Source organism: Mobula hypostoma, chromosome 23 (genome assembly GCF_963921235.1).
Source record: "Mobula hypostoma chromosome 23, sMobHyp1.1, whole genome shotgun sequence".
Lineage (NCBI taxonomy): Eukaryota > Metazoa > Chordata > Chondrichthyes > Myliobatiformes > Myliobatidae > Mobula > Mobula hypostoma.
In genome coordinates this window covers 2058646-2078335 of record NC_086119.1, presented here as the reverse complement: position 1 = coordinate 2078335, position 19690 = coordinate 2058646, and the positions used below count along the sequence as shown (strand labels likewise).

At 43.7% G+C, this 19690-nt stretch overlaps 1 protein-coding gene across 3 annotated transcripts in view; it reads left to right on the top strand.

The window, feature by feature from the left end:
• The window catches only part of smg6 (SMG6 nonsense mediated mRNA decay factor), a 534055-nt gene that overhangs the window by 292319 nt on the left and 222046 nt on the right, over positions 1-19690 (top strand). For all 3 annotated transcript variants that reach the window (XM_063031015.1, XM_063031016.1, XM_063031017.1), the window contains one exon: positions 12302-12461. In XM_063031015.1, the coding sequence (XP_062887085.1) occupies positions 12302-12461 (160 nt within the window). The remainder of the gene's footprint in view (positions 1-12301; positions 12462-19690) is intronic.

The following is a 19690-nucleotide window of genomic DNA, read 5'->3' as shown; positions in this document are numbered from 1 at the left end:
GGAGATAAGGTGAGAGAGGGTAAAGGGGATGAGGAATGGTGGGGGGGGGGGGGGATATTACCAGAAGTTCGAGAAATCGATGTCCATGCCATCAGGTTGGAGGCTACCCAGACGGAATATAAGGTGGTGTTCCTCCAACCTACGTGTGGCTTCATCACAACAGTGGAGGAGGCCATGGATTGACATATCAGAAGGGGAATGGGAAGTGGAATTTAAACGGGTGGCCACTGAGAAATCGCGTTTGTTCTGACGTACAGAGCATAGGTGCTCAGCAAAGCGGCCTCTCAATCTATGTTGGGTCTCACTAATATACAGGAGGTGACACTGGGAGCACCGAACACAGTATATGGCCCAAACAGACTTACAGGTGAAGTGTTGCCTCACCTGGAAGGACAGTTTAGGGCCTTGAATAGTGGTGAGGGAGGAGGTGTAGGGGCAGGTGTAGTACTTGTTCCGCTTGCAAGGATAATTGCCAGGAGGGAGATCAGTGGGGAGGGACAAATGGACAAGGGAGTCGCATAGGGAGCAATCCCTGTGGAAAGCAGAAAGTTGGAGGGAGGGAATGATGTGCTTGGTGATGGGATCCTGTTGGAGATGGTGGAAGTTGCAGAGAATTATGGGCTAGACGCGGAGGCTGGTGGGATGGTAGTTGAGGACAAGAGGAATCCCATCTCTGGGAAGATGGGGTAAGAGCAGATGTGCGTGAAATGGAAGAGATGTGGTTGAGGGCAGCATTGGTGGAGGAAAGGAAGCCCCTTTCTTTGAAGCAAGAAGACATCTGCATCATTTTAGAATGAAAAGCCTCATCCTGAGAGCAGATATGGCAGAGATGGAGGAATTGAGAGAAGGGGATGGAGTTTTTACAAGTAACAGGGTGGGAGATGGTATAGTCCAGGTAGCTGTGAGAGTCCGTGGGTTTGTAATAGACATCAGTAGATAAGCTGCCTCCAGAGATAGAGCCAGAGAGAGGAGGAAAGTGTTGGAAATGGACCAGGTAAATTTAAAGGCAGGGTGGAAGTTGGAGCCAAAGTGGATGAAGTCGACGGGTTCTGCGTGAGTACAGGGAGCAGCACCAATGCAGTTGTTGACGTAGCGTAGGAAAAGTATGGGATGGTCACCAATGTAGGCTTCGATCATATACTCGTTCCAACTGATTGTAGACCTTGGGGGAGGGAAACCAGTATCCTTCAGAGGATCAGAGGTGGACAGAGTCAGTAGCTTTAAATTCTGGGTGTCACTATCTCAGAGGACCTGTCCTGGACCCATTATATAAATATAATTGCAAAGAAAGCATGATAGCATCTTTAGTTCCTCAGGAGTTTGACAAGATTCGGCATGTCATGGAAAACCTTGGCAAACTTCTATAGCTGTGTGGTGGGAAGTGTGCTGACTGGCTGCATCACAGCCTGGTATGGGAACACCAATGCCTTTGAGTGGAAAATCCTACAAAAGATAGTGGATTTGGCTCAGTACATCACGGGTAAAACTCTCCCAACCATTGGGCACATCAGCATGAAACATTGCTGTAGAAAAGCAGCATCCATCGTCAAAGGTCCTCACCACCCAGGCCATGCTCTTATCCCACTGCTAGAAGGTAGAAGGTACAAGAGCCTCAGGACTCACACTACCCCTCAACCATCAGGATCTTGAACAAAAGGAGATAGCCTTACTCATACAACAGGAATTCTGCAGATGCTGGAAATTCAAGCAACACACATCAAAGTTGCTGGTGAACGCAGCAGGCCAGGCAGCATCTGTAGGAAGAGGTGCAGTCGACGTTTCAGGCCGAGACCCTTTGTCAGGACTAACTGAAGGAAGAGTGAGTAAGGGATTTGAAAGTTGGAGGGGGAGGGGGAGATGCAAAATGATAGGAGAAGACAGGAGGGGGAGGGATAGAGCCAAGAGCTGGACAGGTGATTGGCAAAAGGGGATACGAGAGGATCATGGGACAGGAGGTCCGGGAAGAAAGACAAGGGGGGGGGAACCCAGAGGATGGGCAAGAGGTATATTCAGAGGGACAGAGGGAGAAAAAGGAGAGTGAGAGAAAGAATGTGTGCATAAAAATGAGTAACAGATGGGGTACGAGGGGGAGGTGGGGCCTTAGCGGAAGTTAGAGAAGTCGATGTTCATGCCATCAGGTTGGAGGCTACCCAGACGGAATATAAGGTGTTGTTCCTCCAACCTGAGTGTGGCTTCATCTTTACAGTAGAGGAAGCCGTGGATAGACATGTCAGAATGGGAATGGGATGTGGAATTAAAATGTGTGGGCACTGGGAGATCCTGCTTTCTCTGGCGGACAGCGTAGATGTTCAGCAAAGCGGTCTCCCAGTCTGCGCCGGGTCTCGCCAATATATAAAAGGCCACATCGGGAGCACCGGACGCAGTATATCACCCCAGTCAACTCACAGGTGAAGTGTTACCTCACCTGGAAGGTCTGTTTGGGGCCCTGAATGGTGGTAAGGGAGGAAGTGTAAGAGCATGTGTAGCACTTGTTCCGCTTACACGGATAAATGCCAGGAGGGAGATCAGTGGGGAGGGATGGGGGGGACGAATGGACAAGGGAGTTGTGTTGGGAGCGATCCCTGCGGAATGCAGAGAGAGGGGGGGAGGGAAAGATGTGCTTAGTGGTGGGATCCCGTTGGAGGTGGCGGAAGTTACGGAGAATAATATGTTGGACCCGGAGGCTGGTGGGGTGGTAGGTGAGGACCTTTGGCCCTTCTTGGCTGTGCCGAACCATTTTTCTGCCTAGTCCCACTGACCTGCACACGGACCATATCCCTCCATACACCTCCCATCCATGTACCTGTCCAAGTTTTTCTTAAATGTTAAAAGTGAGCCCGTAGTTACCACCTCGTCTGGCAGCTCATTCCACACTCCCACCACTCTCTGTGTGAAGAAGCCCCCCCTAATGTTCCCTTTAAAATTTTTCCCCCTCACCCTTTACCCATGTCCTCTGGTTTTTTTCTCCCCTAAGTTAAAGATGACACATTTCTTTCATATTTTAAGCAAGAAAACTTTTTTATTTCCATCTTTTACAGTTTCAAAATAACAAAAAAGGAAAAGGGCCCAAAACAAAAGTTTGGGCACCCTGCATGGCAGTACTTAAAACACCCCCTTTTGGCAAGTATCACAGCTTGTAAACACTTTCTGTAGCCAACTAAGAGTCTTTCATTTCTTGTTTGGGGGATTTTCACCCATTCTTCCCTGCAAAAGGTTTGTAGTTCTGTGAGATTCTTGGGCCATCTTGCATGCACTGCTCTTTTGAGGTCTATCCACAGATTCTCGATGATGTTTAGGTCAGGGGACTGTGAGGGCCATGGCAAAACCTTCAGCTTGCACCTCTTGAGGTAGTCCATTGTGGATTTTGAGGTGTGTTTAGGATCATTATCCTGTTGTAGAAGTCATCCCCTTTTCATCTTCGGCTTTTTTACAGACGGTGTGAAATTTGCTTCCAGAATTTGCTGGTATTTAATTGAATTCATTCTTCCCTCTACCAGTAAATGTTCCCAGTGCCACTGGCTGCAACACAAGCCCAAAGCATGATTGATCCACCCCCGTGCTTAACAGTTGGAGAGGGGTTCTTTTCATGAAATTCGGCACCCTTTTTTCTCCAGACATACCTTTGCACATTGCGACCAAAAAGTTCTGTTTTAACCATCAGTCTACAGGACTTGTTTTCAAAATGCATCAGGCTCGTTTAGATGTTCCTTTGAACCTTTTTGAATAGAACTTTTTCCTAAAAACATCAAGAATCTGTGGATAGACCTCAAAAGAGCAGTGCATGCAAGATGGCCCAAGAATCTCCCAGAACTAGAAGCCTTTTGTAAGGAAGAATGGACGAAAATCCCCCAAACAAGGATTGAAAGACTCTTAGCCGGCTACAGAAAGCGTTTACAAGTTGTGATACTTGCCAAAGGGGGTGTTACTAAGTACTGTCATGCAGGGTGCCCAAACTTTTGCTTCAGGCCCTTTTCCTTTTTTGTTATTTTGAAACTGTAAAAGATGGAATTAAGAAAGTTTTCTTGCTTGAAATATTAAAGAAATGTGTCACCTTTAACTTTATGCCGTTAGGAAATCAGTTAATCTTTTAATTGCTTAGCTATTCACGGTAACAGAAATTTTGACCAGGGGTGCCCAAACTTTTGCATACTACTGTATGGTCCCCTCAGCTGAATTGTTGATATAGATGTGTTGTTATTACATTAGTACTGATTCATATATTCTGCTACAACTGATGTAGTCAACAGCTCTGTAGTTCCCCATTTTCTCTCTCTTTTTCAATATTTGATAGGTTTCAATGAGATTCTCCCTTTCATTCTTCGAAACTCCGGCGAGAACAGGCCCAGAACTATCAAAATTATGAATGGTATAAATAGGGTAATGCAAGCAGACTTTTTTCCACTGAGGTTGGTGAGAAAAGAACTAGAGGTCATAGGTTAAGGGTGAACGGTGAAGCATTTAAGGGGAACCTGAGGGGGAACATCTTCACTCAGAGACTGGTACGAGTGTGGAATGAGCTGCGAGTGGAAGTGGTGGATGTGGTATCAATTGCAACCTTTAAGAGAGGTTTGGATAAGAAGATGGATGGGAAGTGTCTGGAGAGCGATGGCTCAGGTGTGAGTCAATGAGACTAGGCATTTTTCTTCATCAGAGCTACGTTTCAGATCAAAAGGGTTGACAATTTCAGGATAGTGGAACAGTTGGCTGAATATTCTATTAAGAAAACTGCTACCATCCTATCATATTTCAGGAAAAGCCACAAAAAGGGAGGTTGTTTTTGCTATGTAAATGTTTAGTGTTGTGTGTGGGACTTTTGTGTTTGGTATAAAAAAAAATCCAGGAGTTGAGGTAGACTTGAACAGTTTTGATTCTCTTGACTTTCTGATCTATTCCTGCAGGACTTTATCTTCAGTTGTTTATGACTATTCTTCTCCTTAGATCTCTGTAGCTATGTTTGAGAGGCATTTGGACAGACATGAACAGGCAGGAAGCAGGGAGGGATAAAGACTACATACAACCGGATGTTCGGTTTAAATTTGCATTGTGGTCAGCAAAGACTATGTGAGCTGAAGGGTCTGTTCCTCTGCTGTACTGATGAATACTCAGTAGCTACTTCATTAGGTGCATTTGTACACCTGCTTGTTAATGCAAATATATAATCAGCCAATCATGTGGCAGCAGCTCAATGCATAACACGTGCAGACATGGTCAAGAGTTTCAGTTGTTGTTCAGACTAAGCATCAGAATGGGGAAGGAATCTGATCTAAGTGACTTTGAGTGTGGAATGATTGCTGGTGCCTGATGGGGTGATTGGAGTATCTCAGAAACTACTGATCTCCTGGGATTTTCACACACACAACAGTCCCTAGAGAATGGTACGCAAAACAAAAAAAGTGAGCAGAAGTTCTTTGGGTGAAAACGCCTGATTAATGGGAGAGGTTGGAGGAGAATGGCTAGACTGATTCAAGCTGGCAGGAAGGTGACAGTAACTGAAATAACCATGTGTTACAACAGTGGTGTGCAGAAGAGAATCTTTGAATATACATGTCAAACCTTGAAGTGGGAGGGCTACAACGGTAGAAGACCATGAATATACACTCGGTAGCCACTTTATTAGGTAGAGGAGGTTTGTAACAAAGTGGTCATTGAGCAACAATTTATCAGGATGTTGCCTGTAGTTAGCTCTTTTCAGTTGTAAGGAGAGATTGGTTAGGCTGGGATGATTCGTTGATTCTTACTGGAATGTATGAGGCTGTGGAGTGACCTTACAGAGGTTTGTAAAATTATCAGAGACATCGATAGGATCCTTAGTCCAAATCTTTCTCCCAGGGCAGGCGAGTCCAGAACAAGGGGACACACATTGAAGGGTTGTAGTTGTCTGGAATGATCTGCCAGTAGAGGTGGTGGAAAAAAGGTTTTGGACAGTTTCTTGGATGGGATATGTACCTGTTGCTAGCCAATGGAATTAATGTAGATCAGAATGGACGAGCAGGTCAAAGGGTAGTGAATCGTTCAAGGCTAGTGAATGGTGGTTTGGGTTGCAGCAAGGTTCTGCCTATTAGACGTATTGGGGATGTGTGAGATGAGTGTATGTATTTATCTATACCCCTCATAATTTTGTATACCTCTATCAAATTGCTTCTCAATTTTCTACATTCTGCAAAATATAGTCCTAACTTATTCCACCTTCCCCTATAACTCAGGTCCTCAAGTCCTGACAACATCCTTGTAAACTTTCAATGTACTCATTCAATTTTATCGATATCTGTCCTGAAGATAGGTGACCAAAACTCCACACAGTACTAAGATAGGTGGAGTTGTGGATAATGAAGTAGGTTTTCAAAGATTGCAGAGAGATTTAGGCCAGTTAGAAGAGTGGGCTGAAAGATGGCAGATGGAGTTTAATTCTGATCAATGTGAGGTGCTACATTTTGGTAGGACTAATCAAAATAGGACATACATGGTAAATGACAGGGCATAGAAGAATGCAGTAGAACAGAGGGATCTAGGAATAATGGTGCATAGTTCCCTGAAGCTGGAATCTGATGTGGATAGGGTGATGAAGAAAGCTTTTGGTATGCTGGCCTTTATAACTCAGAGCAGTGAGTATAGGAGTTGGGATATAATGTTGAAATTGTATAAGGCATTGGTAAGGCCAAATTTGGAGTATTGTGTACAGTTCTGGTCACCGAATTATAGGAAAGATGTCAATAAAATTGAGAGAGTACAGAGGAGATTTACTAGAATGTTGCCTGGGTTTCATCTCCTAAGTTACAGAGAAAAGTAGAACAAGTTGGGTCTTTATTCTTTGGAGCATAGAAGGTTGAGGGGGGGACTTGATAGAGGTATTTAAAATTATGAAAGGGATAGATAGAGTTGACGTGGATAGGCTTTTTCCATTGAGAGTGGGGGAGATTCAAACAAGAGGACATGAGTTGAAAGTTCAAGGGCAAAAGTTTAGGGGTTACATGAGGGGGAACTTCTTTACTCAGAGAGTGGTAGCTGTGTGGAACGAGCTTCCAGCAGAAGTGGTTGAGGCAGGTTCGATGTTGTCATTTAAAGTTAAATTGGATAGATATATGGACAGGAAAGGAATGGAGGGTTATGGGCTGAATGCAGGTCAGTGGGACTAGGTGAGAGTAAGAGTTCAGCACGGACTAGAAGGGCTGAGATGGCCTGTTTCTGTGCTGTAATTGTTATATGGTTATATGATTTGTATCATACATCAATACGTAATGTATTGTTCCTTAAGACCACTGAAACCACAGACCATTGACCCTAACATCAGTGGAAGCATTTGTGAGAGGTAGAATCTACCTGATGGAGGTTTATAAAACCATGACAGGTGTAGATAAGGTGAATAGTCACAGTGTTTTTTTTTTCTGGGGTAGGGGAGTCCAAATCTAGATGGTATAAATTAAAAATGAATGAGGAACCACATATCCACCCAGAGGGAGGGGGTATCCAGACCCAGCTGCTAGAGGAGTTGGTAGAGGTAACAAAGATTAATTTAAAGATTACGAAGTTTAAAACAATTTAGACAGTCCATGCATAGGAAAGGTTTAGAGCAGGGGTTCCTGACCTTTTTTATCCATGACCAATATCATTAAACTTAAAGGGCAGGACCTCCAGGATTCTGACCTCAGGATTGCTAGCCATGCCACATGCTAGTGAGGCCAGAACTAGGAAGATTATACAGTTTAATACATGGCTAAGGAGTTGGTGTTGGGGGGGACGGCGGTGGTGCATAAGATTTTTGGATCATTGGGCTTTCTTCCAGGGAAGGTGGGACCTGTACAGAAGGGACAGTTTGCACCTGAACTGGAGGGGGACTAATATCCTAGTGGGAAGGATTGTTAATGATGCACGATGGGTTTTAAACTAGAGTTACAGGGGGAAGGGACCCAGAGTGCCAGAATAGTTGGTGTAAAGTTTGTGGAGGCAGATGAAGGTAAGACCTCAGACAAAATTAGGTTGAGCATGGTGCAACTACTGACCTGAGCTGCCTATATTAAACTGAAAGAAGCATCACAGGAAAGGCAGAAAATAATGCTAAAGATGAGGTAGCTGGTTTACAAACAGAGGCAATGTGTAGTGAGGAGAGGCTGTTGATAGGGCAAAATTGCAGTTAACAGGATGAGCTGCAACGTAAAAGGCGGACAAAATTGAAAAGGGTGAATACAGGACTGAAGGTATTGTATCTTCATGTGTGTAGTATACAGAATAAGGTAGATGGACTTGCAGCACGCACAAAATGTTGGAAAAACTCTGCAGGCCAGGGAGCGTCTAGGGAAAAGAATACAGTCAACGTTTTGAGCTGAAACGTCAACTGTCCTCTTTTCCATTGATGCTGCCTGGCCTGCTGAGTTCCTCCAGCATTTTGTGTGTGTTTCTCTGATTTCCAGCATCTGCAGATTTTCTCTTGTTTGTGAGATGAACTTGCAGTATAGTTACAGATTGGCCAGTATGATTTTGTAGGCATCACTGAATCATGGCTGAAAGAAGATTATAGTTGGGAGCTTAATGTCCAAGGATACATATTGTATCGAAAAGATAGGCAGGAATGCAGAGGGGGGTGGTGTTGCTTCTTTGGTTAAAAAAAATGAAATCAAATCATTAGAGAGAGGTGATACGGTCGGAAGTGGTTGAATCATTGTGGGTAGAGCTAAGGAACTGCAAGGGTAAAAAGACCCTGATGGGAGTTGTATACAGATGCCCAAACAATAGTAAGGATATGGCCTACAAATTTCTATGGGAGATAAAAATTGATGCCAAAAGGGCAATGTTAAAATAGTCATGCGGGACTTCAATTTACAGATAGATTGGAAACATCAGGTTGGTGCAGAATTGCAGGAGGGGGAATATCTAGAGTGTCTGTGAGATGGCTTTTAGAACAGCTGATGGTTGAGCCTATAGAGGATCTGCTGTTCTGGATTGGGTGTTGTGCAAAAAACCAGAACTGATTAGAGAGCTTAAAGTAAAAGAACCCTTAGGGGCAAGTGATCATGAATGTGATCAAATTCACCCTGAAATTTGAGAAGGAGAAGCTCAAGTCAGATCTATCAGTATTACAGTGGAGTAGAGGGAATTACAGAGGCATGAGAGAGGAGTTGGCTAGAACTGATTGGAAAAGAACACTGGCAGGGATGATGGCAGAGCAGCAATGGTTGGAATTTCTGGAAGCAATTCGGAAGGCACAGGGTATATACATCCCAAAGAGGAAGAAGTATTCTAAAGGAAAGATGTCACAACTGTGGCTAACAAGAAAAGTAAAAGCCAACATAAAAGCCAAAGAGTGGGCATATAATAGTGCAGGAATTAGTGGAAAGTTAGAGGATTGGGAAGTTTTAATAACCAACAGAAGGCAACTAAAAAGTGATTAAGATAATAAAGATGGAATACGAAAGGAATAAGCTAGCCAATAATATTAAAGAGGATACCAAAATTTCCTTTAGATACATAAAGTGTAAAAGACGAGAGTGGATATCAAACCGCTGGAAAACGATGCTGGAGGCAACGAATGGGGGACAACAAAATAACAGACAAACTGAACAAGTATTTTGCATCAGTCTTTACAGTGGAAGACACCAGCAGTATGATGGAAGTTCCAAATGTTGGGGGCATGAAGTGTGTGAAGTTACCATTACTAGAAAGAAAATTCTTGGGAAAATGAAAGTTGTGAAGGTGGATAAGTCACCTGGACCAGATGGTGTACACCCCAGGGTTCTGAAAGAAGTGGCTGAAGAGATTGTGGAGGCATTAGTAATGATCTTTCAAGAATCAGTAGATTCTGGAGTGGTTTTGGAAGACAGGAAAATTGCAAATGTCACTCCACTCTTCAAGAAGGGAGAGAGGTAGAAGAAAGGAAACTATAGACCAGTTAGTTTGACCTCAGTGGTTGGAAAGATGTTGGAGTTGATTGTTAAGGTTGAGATCTCAGGTTACTTGGAGGCAGATGATAAAATAGGTCATATTAGCATGGTTTCCTCAAGGGAAAGTCTTGCCTGACAAATCTGTTGGAATTCTTTGAAGAAATAACAAGTGGAATAGACAAAGGAGAATCGGTTGATGCTGTGTACCTGGATTTTTAGAAGGCCTTTGACAAAGTGCCATACATGAGGCTGCTTAACAGGCTATGAGCCCATGGTATTACAGCAAAGAGTCTAGTATGGATAAAGCTGTGGCTGATTGGCAGGAGGCAAAGAGTGGGAATAAACGGAGCCTTTTCTAGCTGGCTGCTGGTGACTAATGGTGTTCCACAAGAGTTTTTGTTGGGACCAATTCTTTTTATGTTATATGTCAATGACTTGAATGATGGAGTTGACGGATTTGTTGCAAAGTTTGCAGCTGATATTAAGATAGGTGGAGGGGCAGGTAGCTTTGAGGAAGTGAAAAAGCTACAGAAGGATTCAGACAGATTAGGAGAATTGGCAAAGAAATGGCAGATGGAATAGTTTCAGGAGGTGTATGGTCATGCATTTGGGTAGAAGGAATGAAAGAGTTGACTATTTTTTAAATGGAGAGAAAATACAAAAAACTAAGGTGCCATGGTATTTGAGAGTCCTTGTGCAGGATTCCTTAAAGGTTAATTTGCGGGTTGAATCTGTGGTGGTGAAGGCAAATGCAATGTTGGCATTCATTTCAAAAGGACCAGAATATAAAAGCAAGATGTAATGTTGAGACTTTATAAAGCACTGGTGAGGCCTCAGTTGGAGTATTGTGAGCAGTTTTAGGTTATGAAGACACGCAGTCCTCTTTTATTGTCATTTAGTAATGCATGCATTAAGAAATGATACATTATTTCCTCCAGTGTGATATCACAAAACACAGGACAGACCAAGACTGAAAAAACTGACAAAACCACATAACTATAACATATAGTTACAAACAGTGCAACAATACCATAACTTGATGAAGAAGTCCATGAGCACAGTAAAATTCAAAGTTTCTCAAATGTCCCACATCTCACGCAGATGGGAGAAGGAAGAAAAACTCTCCCTGCCATGCCGACCACAATCCGACTCTGAGTCATCCAAAAACTTTGAGCTCTGATCAGCTCTATGACACTGAGTACTGAGTGCCATCTCTGTCTGAACAATTCGACCTCCTTCTTGGTCGCAAAAAGCAGGCAAGGCTGGGGATTTTGAGGCCTACCCTCCGAAAGATTCCCGACCACACAGTAACGACAGCAGCGGACGGGCGTTTCAGAAATTTCTCCAAATGTTCCTCTGTGCTTTCACGTCCATTCTCTATCAAATCAGAATTGTCCACGGCCACTATTTAACAGAAACGATATCATTTTTCACCGGAGGGCTGCGCATGCGCAGCGCGCTGCCATCTTCTCCTCCCACCTCTTGGGCACTTTACCTTAGAAAGGATATGCTGAAACTGGAGAGGATTCAAAGAAGGCACATGAAAATGATTCCAGGATTGAATGCAAACAACAGGAATTCTGCAGATGCTGGAAATTCAAGCAACATACATCAAAGTTTCTGGTGAACGCAGCAGGCCAAGCAGCATCTATAGATGAAGTCCTGACGAAGGGTCTCGGCCTGAAACGTCGACTGCGCCTCTTCCTATAGATGCTGCTTGGCCTGCTGCGTTCACCAGCAACTTTGATGTATGTTGCCAGGATTGAATGGCTTGTTATATGAAGAGCGTTTGATGGCTCTGAATTCAGAAGAAAGAGGGGTGACCTTATTGAAATCTGTCAAATGGTGAAAGGCCTTGGTGGATGTGGAGAAGATGTTTCCTATGGTGGGAGAGTCTTAAGACCAGTGGACACAGCATCAGAATACAGGGGTGTCCTTTCAGAACGGAGATGAGGAGGAATTTCTTCAGCTAGAGAGTGGTGAATCTGTGGAATTCTTTGCCACAGGCAGCTGTGGAGGCCAAGTCTTTATGTGTATTTAAGGCAGAGGTTGATAGATTCTGGATTGGTCAGGGTATGAAGGGATACGGGGAGAAGGAGATTTGGGCTGAGAGGAAAATTGGATCAGTCATGATGAAATGGTGGAGCAGACTCAATTGGCCAAATGGCCTAATTCTGCTCCTATATCTTCTGGTCTTGTGCTCCTATGGACCTGTGCAGGGCGTCTGTGGTTGGGATCCCCTGGTTTAGAGAGATCTGGGTCAGACACAGGCAAATAGGACTTGCTCCAGTTGAATCTTTGGTCATCATGGATATGTTGATGCAAAGGGCTGTTTTCAATGATGTATAACTCTGAGACTGTAATTCTATGAATATAGAGCTCCGTTACTTTCACAAACAACATACGATGTACTGTTTATTTCCACACAGTCCACTCGAGTGAGGCGGAGGAGGAAGATGATATCAAAGTGTCAGCTTTCAGCGTTGACTTGAAGGAGCTGCTTCCCAGTGTGAAGGTGTGGTCTGACTGGATGCTGGGCCACCCGGACGAATGGAACCCACCACCAAACTCGCTCATTCTGTCAAAGGAGTATGTTGTTTTAATCTCTCTTTACACGGCAGAGTAGAGAATGTTTGTTTGTTTACAGTTATTCTGTTCACTCTCTGATGTTTGGGTGTTTGAGAGCCAGGCTAATATGTTGAGTTTAAAAATCAGTTTAATGCCCCTCAACTTTCCATTCAGCGCTCAGTTTCTTTGTCAGATTATGTTTGTGCTTTAAAGATACAGAGCTGACAGACGCATCGAGTAGTTTTCAGAGTTTCTGACCCAAGCTCTCCTCTCATTCACTGTGACTGATTGGGACACTTCTAGTCACATTCTTCTAACATTGCTTTCAGACTCAGATTACTAACATAATGTTTCTAACATAATCCCTCTAAACTTTTCCTCACCACGTACAGTACCCGTTCATTGTCTGCACCCTTCCTAAACATGTAACTGTCCATTGTCTATACCTTTCCTATCCATGTACAGTATCGGTCCACTGTCTAAACCTTTCCTATTCATGTATCTTCCCATTGTCTAAACCTTTTCTATCAATGTACAATACCTGTCTATTGTCTAAGCCTTTCCTATCCATGTACAGTATCTGCCCATTGTCTAAACCTTTCCTATCCATGTACAGTATCTGCCCATTGTCTAAACCTTTCCTATCCATATATCCATATATTGTCTAAACCTTTCCTATCCATGTATAGTATCTGCCCATTGTCTAAACCTTTCTTATCTATGTATCTGTCTAGAAACTTAAAAACATGGAAAACCTACAGCACAATACAGGCCCTTTGGCCACAATGCTGTGCCGAACATGCACTTACCTTAGAAATTACCTAGGATTACCCATAGACCTCTATTTTTCTAAGCTCCATGTACCTATCCAGGATTCTCTTAAAAGACCCTATCATATCTACCTCCACCACCGTCGCCAGCAGCCTATTCCACGCACTCGCCACTCTCTGCGTAAAAAAACTTAACCCTGACATCTCCTCTGTACCTACTCCCCAGCACTTTAAACCTGTGCCCTCTTGTGGCAGCCATTTCAGCCCTGGGAAAAAGCTTCTGACTATCCACACAATCAATGCCTCTCATCATCTTATACATCTCTATCAGGTCACCTCTCATCCTCCATCACTCCAAGGAGAAAAGGCCGAGTTCACTCAACCTATTCTCATAAGACATGCTCCCCAATCCAGGCAACATCCTTGTAAATCTCCTCTGCACCCTTTCTCTAGTTTCTACATCCTTCCTGTAGTGAGGTGACCAGAACTGAGTGCAGTACTCCAAATGTGGGGTCTGACCAGGGTCCTATATAGCTATAACATCACCTCTCGGCTCTTAAACTGAATCCCACGGTTGATGAAGGCCAATGCACCGTATGCCTTCTTAACCACAGAGTCAACCTGCGCAGCAGCTTTGAGTGTCCTATGGACTTGGACCCCAAGATCCCTCTGATCCTCCACACTGCCAAGAGTCTTACCATTAATACTATATTCTGCCATCATATTTGACCTACCAAAATGAACTACCTCACACTTATCTGGCCTGAACTCCATCTGCCACTTCTCAGCCCAGTTCTGCATCCTATTGATGTCCCGCTGTAACCTCTGACAGCCCTCCACACTATCCACAGCACCCCCAACCATTGTGTCATCAGCAAATTTACTAACTCATATCTCCACTTCCTCATCCAGGTCATTTATAAAAATCACGAAGAGAACGGGTCCCAGAACAGATCCCTGAGGCACACCACTGGTCACCAACCTCCATGCAGAATATGACCCGTTTAGAACCACTCTTTGCCTTCTGTGAGCAAGCCAATTCTGGATCTACAAAGCAATGTCCCCTTGGATCCCATGCCTCCTCACTTTCTCAATAAGCCTTGCAAAGGGTGCCTTATCAAATGCCTTGCTGAAATCCATATATAGTATATCTACTGTTCTACCTTCATCATTGTTTTTAGTCACATCCTCAAAAAATTCAGTCAGTCTTGTAAGACACGACCTGCCTTTGACGAAGCTGTGCTGACTATTCCTAATCATATTATTCCTCTACATATATTCATAAATCCTGCCTCTCAGAATCTTCTCCATCAACTTACCAACCACTGAAGTAAGACTCACTGGTGTATAATTTCCTGGGCCACCTCTACTCCCTTTCTTGAATAAGGGAACAATATCTGCAAGCCTGCAATCCTCCTGAACCTCTCCTGTCCCCATTGATGATGGAAAGATCATTGCCAGAGGCTCAGCAATTTCCTCCCTCGCCTCCCACAGTAGCTTGGGGTACATCTCATCCGGTCCTGGAGACTTAACCAACTTGATACTTTCCAAAAGCTCCAGCACATCCTCTTTCTCAATATCTATATGCTCAAGCTTTTTAATAGAAAATTTTCTATTCTCTAAACCTTTCCTATCCATGTATCTGTCTATTATTTACACCTTTCCTATCCATTTACTTTGTTGCCCATTGTCTAAAACTTCACTCTCCATATACAATAGCTGCCCATTGTCAAAACATTTCCTATCCATGTATCTGTTTATTGTCTACACTTTTCCCATCTAGGCACCTGCCATTGTAATTCTATCCACCTGTACCTTTCCTCTGGCAGGTTGTTCCATCTATCCACCTTCCTTCATGTGCAAATCATTGCCCTACAGGACCCCTTTTAAATCTTTTCTCTCTCACTGAAACCTGCTGGTTGTCCTTTAGTTTTAGATGCCTCTATGCTGGGGAAAAAAATGGCAATAATTCACCCTCATGATTTTGGATACCTCTACAAGGTTAACGTGGCAACATCAAATTTGGTGTAGTAGTGAACAGCGAGGGTCATCTAAGATTACAATATAAGACATGATCAACTAAGGAAGCAGACCAAGGAAAGGCAAGTGGACAAGTCTGAGGTATTGCATTTTAGGAAGTTGAACCAGGGCAGGACTTGCAAAGTAAATGGTAGGCCCCTGGAGAATATTGTGGACAGAGCGACCAAGAGCTACAGGTAACTAGTTCCGTTAAAGTGGCAACAGAGGTAGGCTTCATTGATTAGGGCATTGAGCACAGAAGTTGAGATGACATGTTACAGCTGCACAAATAGTTGGTGAGACCATACATCGAGAGTATTATGTGTGCAGTTCTGGTCCTCCAACTACAGGATAGATCTCAATAAGCTGGGCAGGGTACAGGAGAGATTGACCAGGATATTACAGGGAAATGACGGGAGAATGGAAGAAATAAATCAGCCGTGATCAATGTTCCCTCTAAATTTATACAGTTGTATAGACGTCTGGATTGCTTACAGTTGTAGAGACCTCCAGATCATTACAGTTGTAGAGACCTCCAGATCATTACAGTTGTAGAGACCTCTAGATCACTACAGTTTACAGTCCTCGAGATCACCAACAGTTGTACAGACCTCCAGGTCACCTACAGTTGTATAGACCTCTCAATCACCTCTCGTTGTACAGACCTCTGGATCACCTACAGATGTGCAGACCTCTAGATCACCCACTGTTATGCAAACCACAGAATCATCTGGAATTGTACAGACCTCGAGACATTTACAGTTGTACAAGGCACTAGTTCACCTAAAGTTGTATACACCTCAAGATCATTACAGTTACACAGACCTCTAGATCATTACAGTTGTACAAACATCTGGATCACCTACAGACTTCTAGATTACCTACAGTTGTACAGACCTTTGGATCACATACAGACCTCTTGATCACCTACAGTTGTACAAACCACTGGATCACCTACAGTTGTACAGGCATCTGGATCACCTACAGACTTCTAGATTACCTACAGTTGTACAGACCTTTGGATCACATACAGACCTCTTGATCACCTACAGTTGTACAAACCACTGGATCACCTACATTTGTACACACCTCTGGATCACCTGCAGTTGTACAGACCTTTGGATCACATACAGTTGTACAGGCATCTAGATCGCTCACAGTTGTACAAACATCTGGATCACCTACAATTGTACAGACTTCTAGATCACCTACAGTTGTACCGACCTTACTGTTGTACAGAAATTGGATCACATACAGGGTTGTACAAACCTCTTGATCACCCACAGTTTTACAGAACCCTAGATCACTACAGTTGTACAGACCGCTGGTTCACCTACAGTTGTACACACCTCTAGATCACCTACAGTTGTAAAGACCCCTAGATCACCCACTGTTGTGCAAACCACAGAATCATCTGGAATTGTACAGACCTCGAGACATTGACAGTTGTACAAAGCACTAGTTCACCTAAAGTTGTATACACCTCTATATCATTACAGTTGCACAGACCACTAGATCACTTACAGTTGTACAAACATCTGGATCACCTACAATTGTACAGACTTCTAGATTACCTACAGTTGTACAGACCTTTAGATCACATACAGACCTCTTGATCACCTACAGTTGTACAAACCACTGGATCACCCACAGTTGTACAAACCACTGGATCACCTACTGTTGTACAGAAATTGGATCACATACAGGGTTGTGACCTCTTGATCACCCCCAGTTTTACAGAACCCTAGATCACAGTTGCACAGACCACTAGATCACTTACAGTTGTACAGACCCCTGGTTCACCTACAGTTGTACACACCTCTAGATCGCCTACAGTTGTAAAGACCCCTAGATCACCAACAATTGTACAGAACTCTGGATCACCTACAGTTGTACACACCTCTGGATCATCTACATTTGTACAGACCCCTGGATCACCTTCAGTTGTACACGTCCCTAGATCACCAAGTTATACAGACCTCTAGATCACCTACACTTGTACAACATCTAGATCATCTACAGTTGTACAGACCTCTAGACCACCTACAGTTCAACTCACCTCTAGATCACCTACAGTTGTACAGACATCTGGATCACCTACAGTTGTACAGACCTCTAGATTACCTACAGTTGTACAGACCTTTAGATCACCTACTGTTGTACAAACTACTAGTTCACCTACGATTGTACATACCTCTGGATCACCTACAGCTGTACAGGCCTCTAGATCACCTACAATTGTGCAGCCCTTTTGATCTGCTCTGGCTCTTTTTCACACTGCATTCCCAACAATTTCTCAAAGCCTGCTGCTTGTAGGCAGTTCTCTTGGATCATCTGTCTCCTTTTGTGGTAGCACACTGATTATTTCTCTGTAAGTTTGTGTGTGTGTGTGTGTAGCCTTGTTTTTTTTGGTAAGTAAATTTCCTTCCTTTTTGAATTCCTCCTTACTACTTTCTGTCATTTGTGAGGAATGGAGGGATGCTGGGGTCCACATCTATAGATCTTTCGAAGTTGCTGACAGGGTGGTTAAGAAAGTGTACAGGGTTGGCTGTCCTTCGTCAGGGTATTGAGTGCAAGAGCCACAAGGGAATGTTGCAGATCTCTAAAACTCTGATTCAATTACTTCTGGAGTATTTTGTTCAGTCCTGGTTGTTTCATTTTTGGAAGGATGTGGAAACTAGAGAATGTATGGAGGAGATTGACCAGGATGCTGTTTGGATTAGAGAGCGTGTCTCATGAGGAAAGGTTGAGTGATCTAGGGTTTTTCTTTTCGGAGTGAAGGAGCATGAGAGCTGACTTGATAGAGGTGCATAAGATGATAAGAGGAATAGACAGACTGGACAGCCAGACATTTTTCCCCAGGGCAGTAATGGCTAATTTGAGGGGGCATAATTTTAAGGTGATTGGAGGAAAGAATAGGGGCTTGGCAGAGGAAAGATTTTTCACAAAGAGTAGTGAATGCATGGAATGCTCTGCCAGGGGTGGTGGTAGAAGAGGCAGATGCATCAGGGACATTTAAGAGACCCTTAGATCGACACGTGCATGACAGAAAAATGGAGAGTTATGTGGGAGGGAAGGGTTATATTGATTCTAGAGTAGCTTATAAGGTTGGCACAATATGGTGGCCCGAAGGGTCCGCACCATGCTGTAATGTTCTTATGTTCTATGATGTTGGTGATGAGTGTTTGACTCCTTTAAAAATCTAAAAGAAGAAATGGAAGACTGGTAAACTTAAATCGATGTCTTTGGATACTGGCGGTGCATGCGGACGTTTCACTGAAATTAAATTGTTGGACCTCACTGCAGGTTTTATCTGCTGTACTCAGTCCATTGTGACAACAGATAGATGGCAGGCAAGCGTATATGAGATTTCAAGAAGTGCTCCCTTCAGTCTGTACAGAAAGTGGTGCCCAGATTTGTGTTGTTCCAGTTTGGGAAGGTGTTTATAAAATCTCAGGGCCTGTTGCTGAGCAGCTGATGTCTCTATTGGCTATTCGCTGTCACCAATCCAATGGTATCACCGTGGGGTTTCTCTCTTCATTCAGCTCCCACACCTGCAGCACAGGAAACTCAACAAGTAATAGCCACGTCAGAATTCACTGAGATTCAAAGCTGTTTTTCTCCTCTAACCTCCCTTGCTTCTTCAATTCATAAATGCAAGGGATTCTGCAAACGAGCGGAGGTATTTTCAAAGGAGATGTGAGGGGCAGTCTTTTTACACAGAGAGTGGTGGGTGCTCCCCGTGAGGCAGAAGCATCAGAGAGACATTTAGATAGGCACATGAATGTGAGGAAAATGGAAGGATATGGACGTTGTGTAGGCAGATTAGTTAGCCATTTGATTACTCATTTAATTGGATCGGTATAACACTGTGGGCCGATGGGCCTGTTCCTGTGATATACTGTTCTATGTTCTACATTCTAGATGCTGAAAATCCAGAGCACACGCACAAAATATTGAAGGACAGTTCTGATGAAGGGTCTCGGTCCAAAACAATGACTGTTTATTCCTCTGCATGTATACTGCCTGAGTTCCACCAGTTTTTTGTATGTGTTGTTTCTTCAGTTTTCACCACGTAGGTGAGATTGGGTCCCTTTATTAATGTGGGATACACGGCCACTTGTGCAAGTACAAACTTGCATGTGCACTCACTTTCTCCTGAGTCTAGTTAATAAACATAAATTTCCTTTTTTTTAAGGAATCAGCTTTGCCTTTAAGCAAATCTAAGTGAGAGAGCAGTCAGGCAGAGAGCTATTGGCAAAGTCAGTTTCTGAGGGAGTTTGCCCTGCCGGCAGCATTGAGTTTGGAGCTGCAGCGGCTGAGTTTCGGCCCCTGGTTCACTCCTGCACAGCTGTGTGACACTGTCTTGGCCCGGAGCTGGGATAGGAAAACAGAAAGCGGGCCAAGCCAGAAAGTCCTCTTTGTTTTGTAGCTGGCAGCCTGCCTGTGACTGGGGTTACA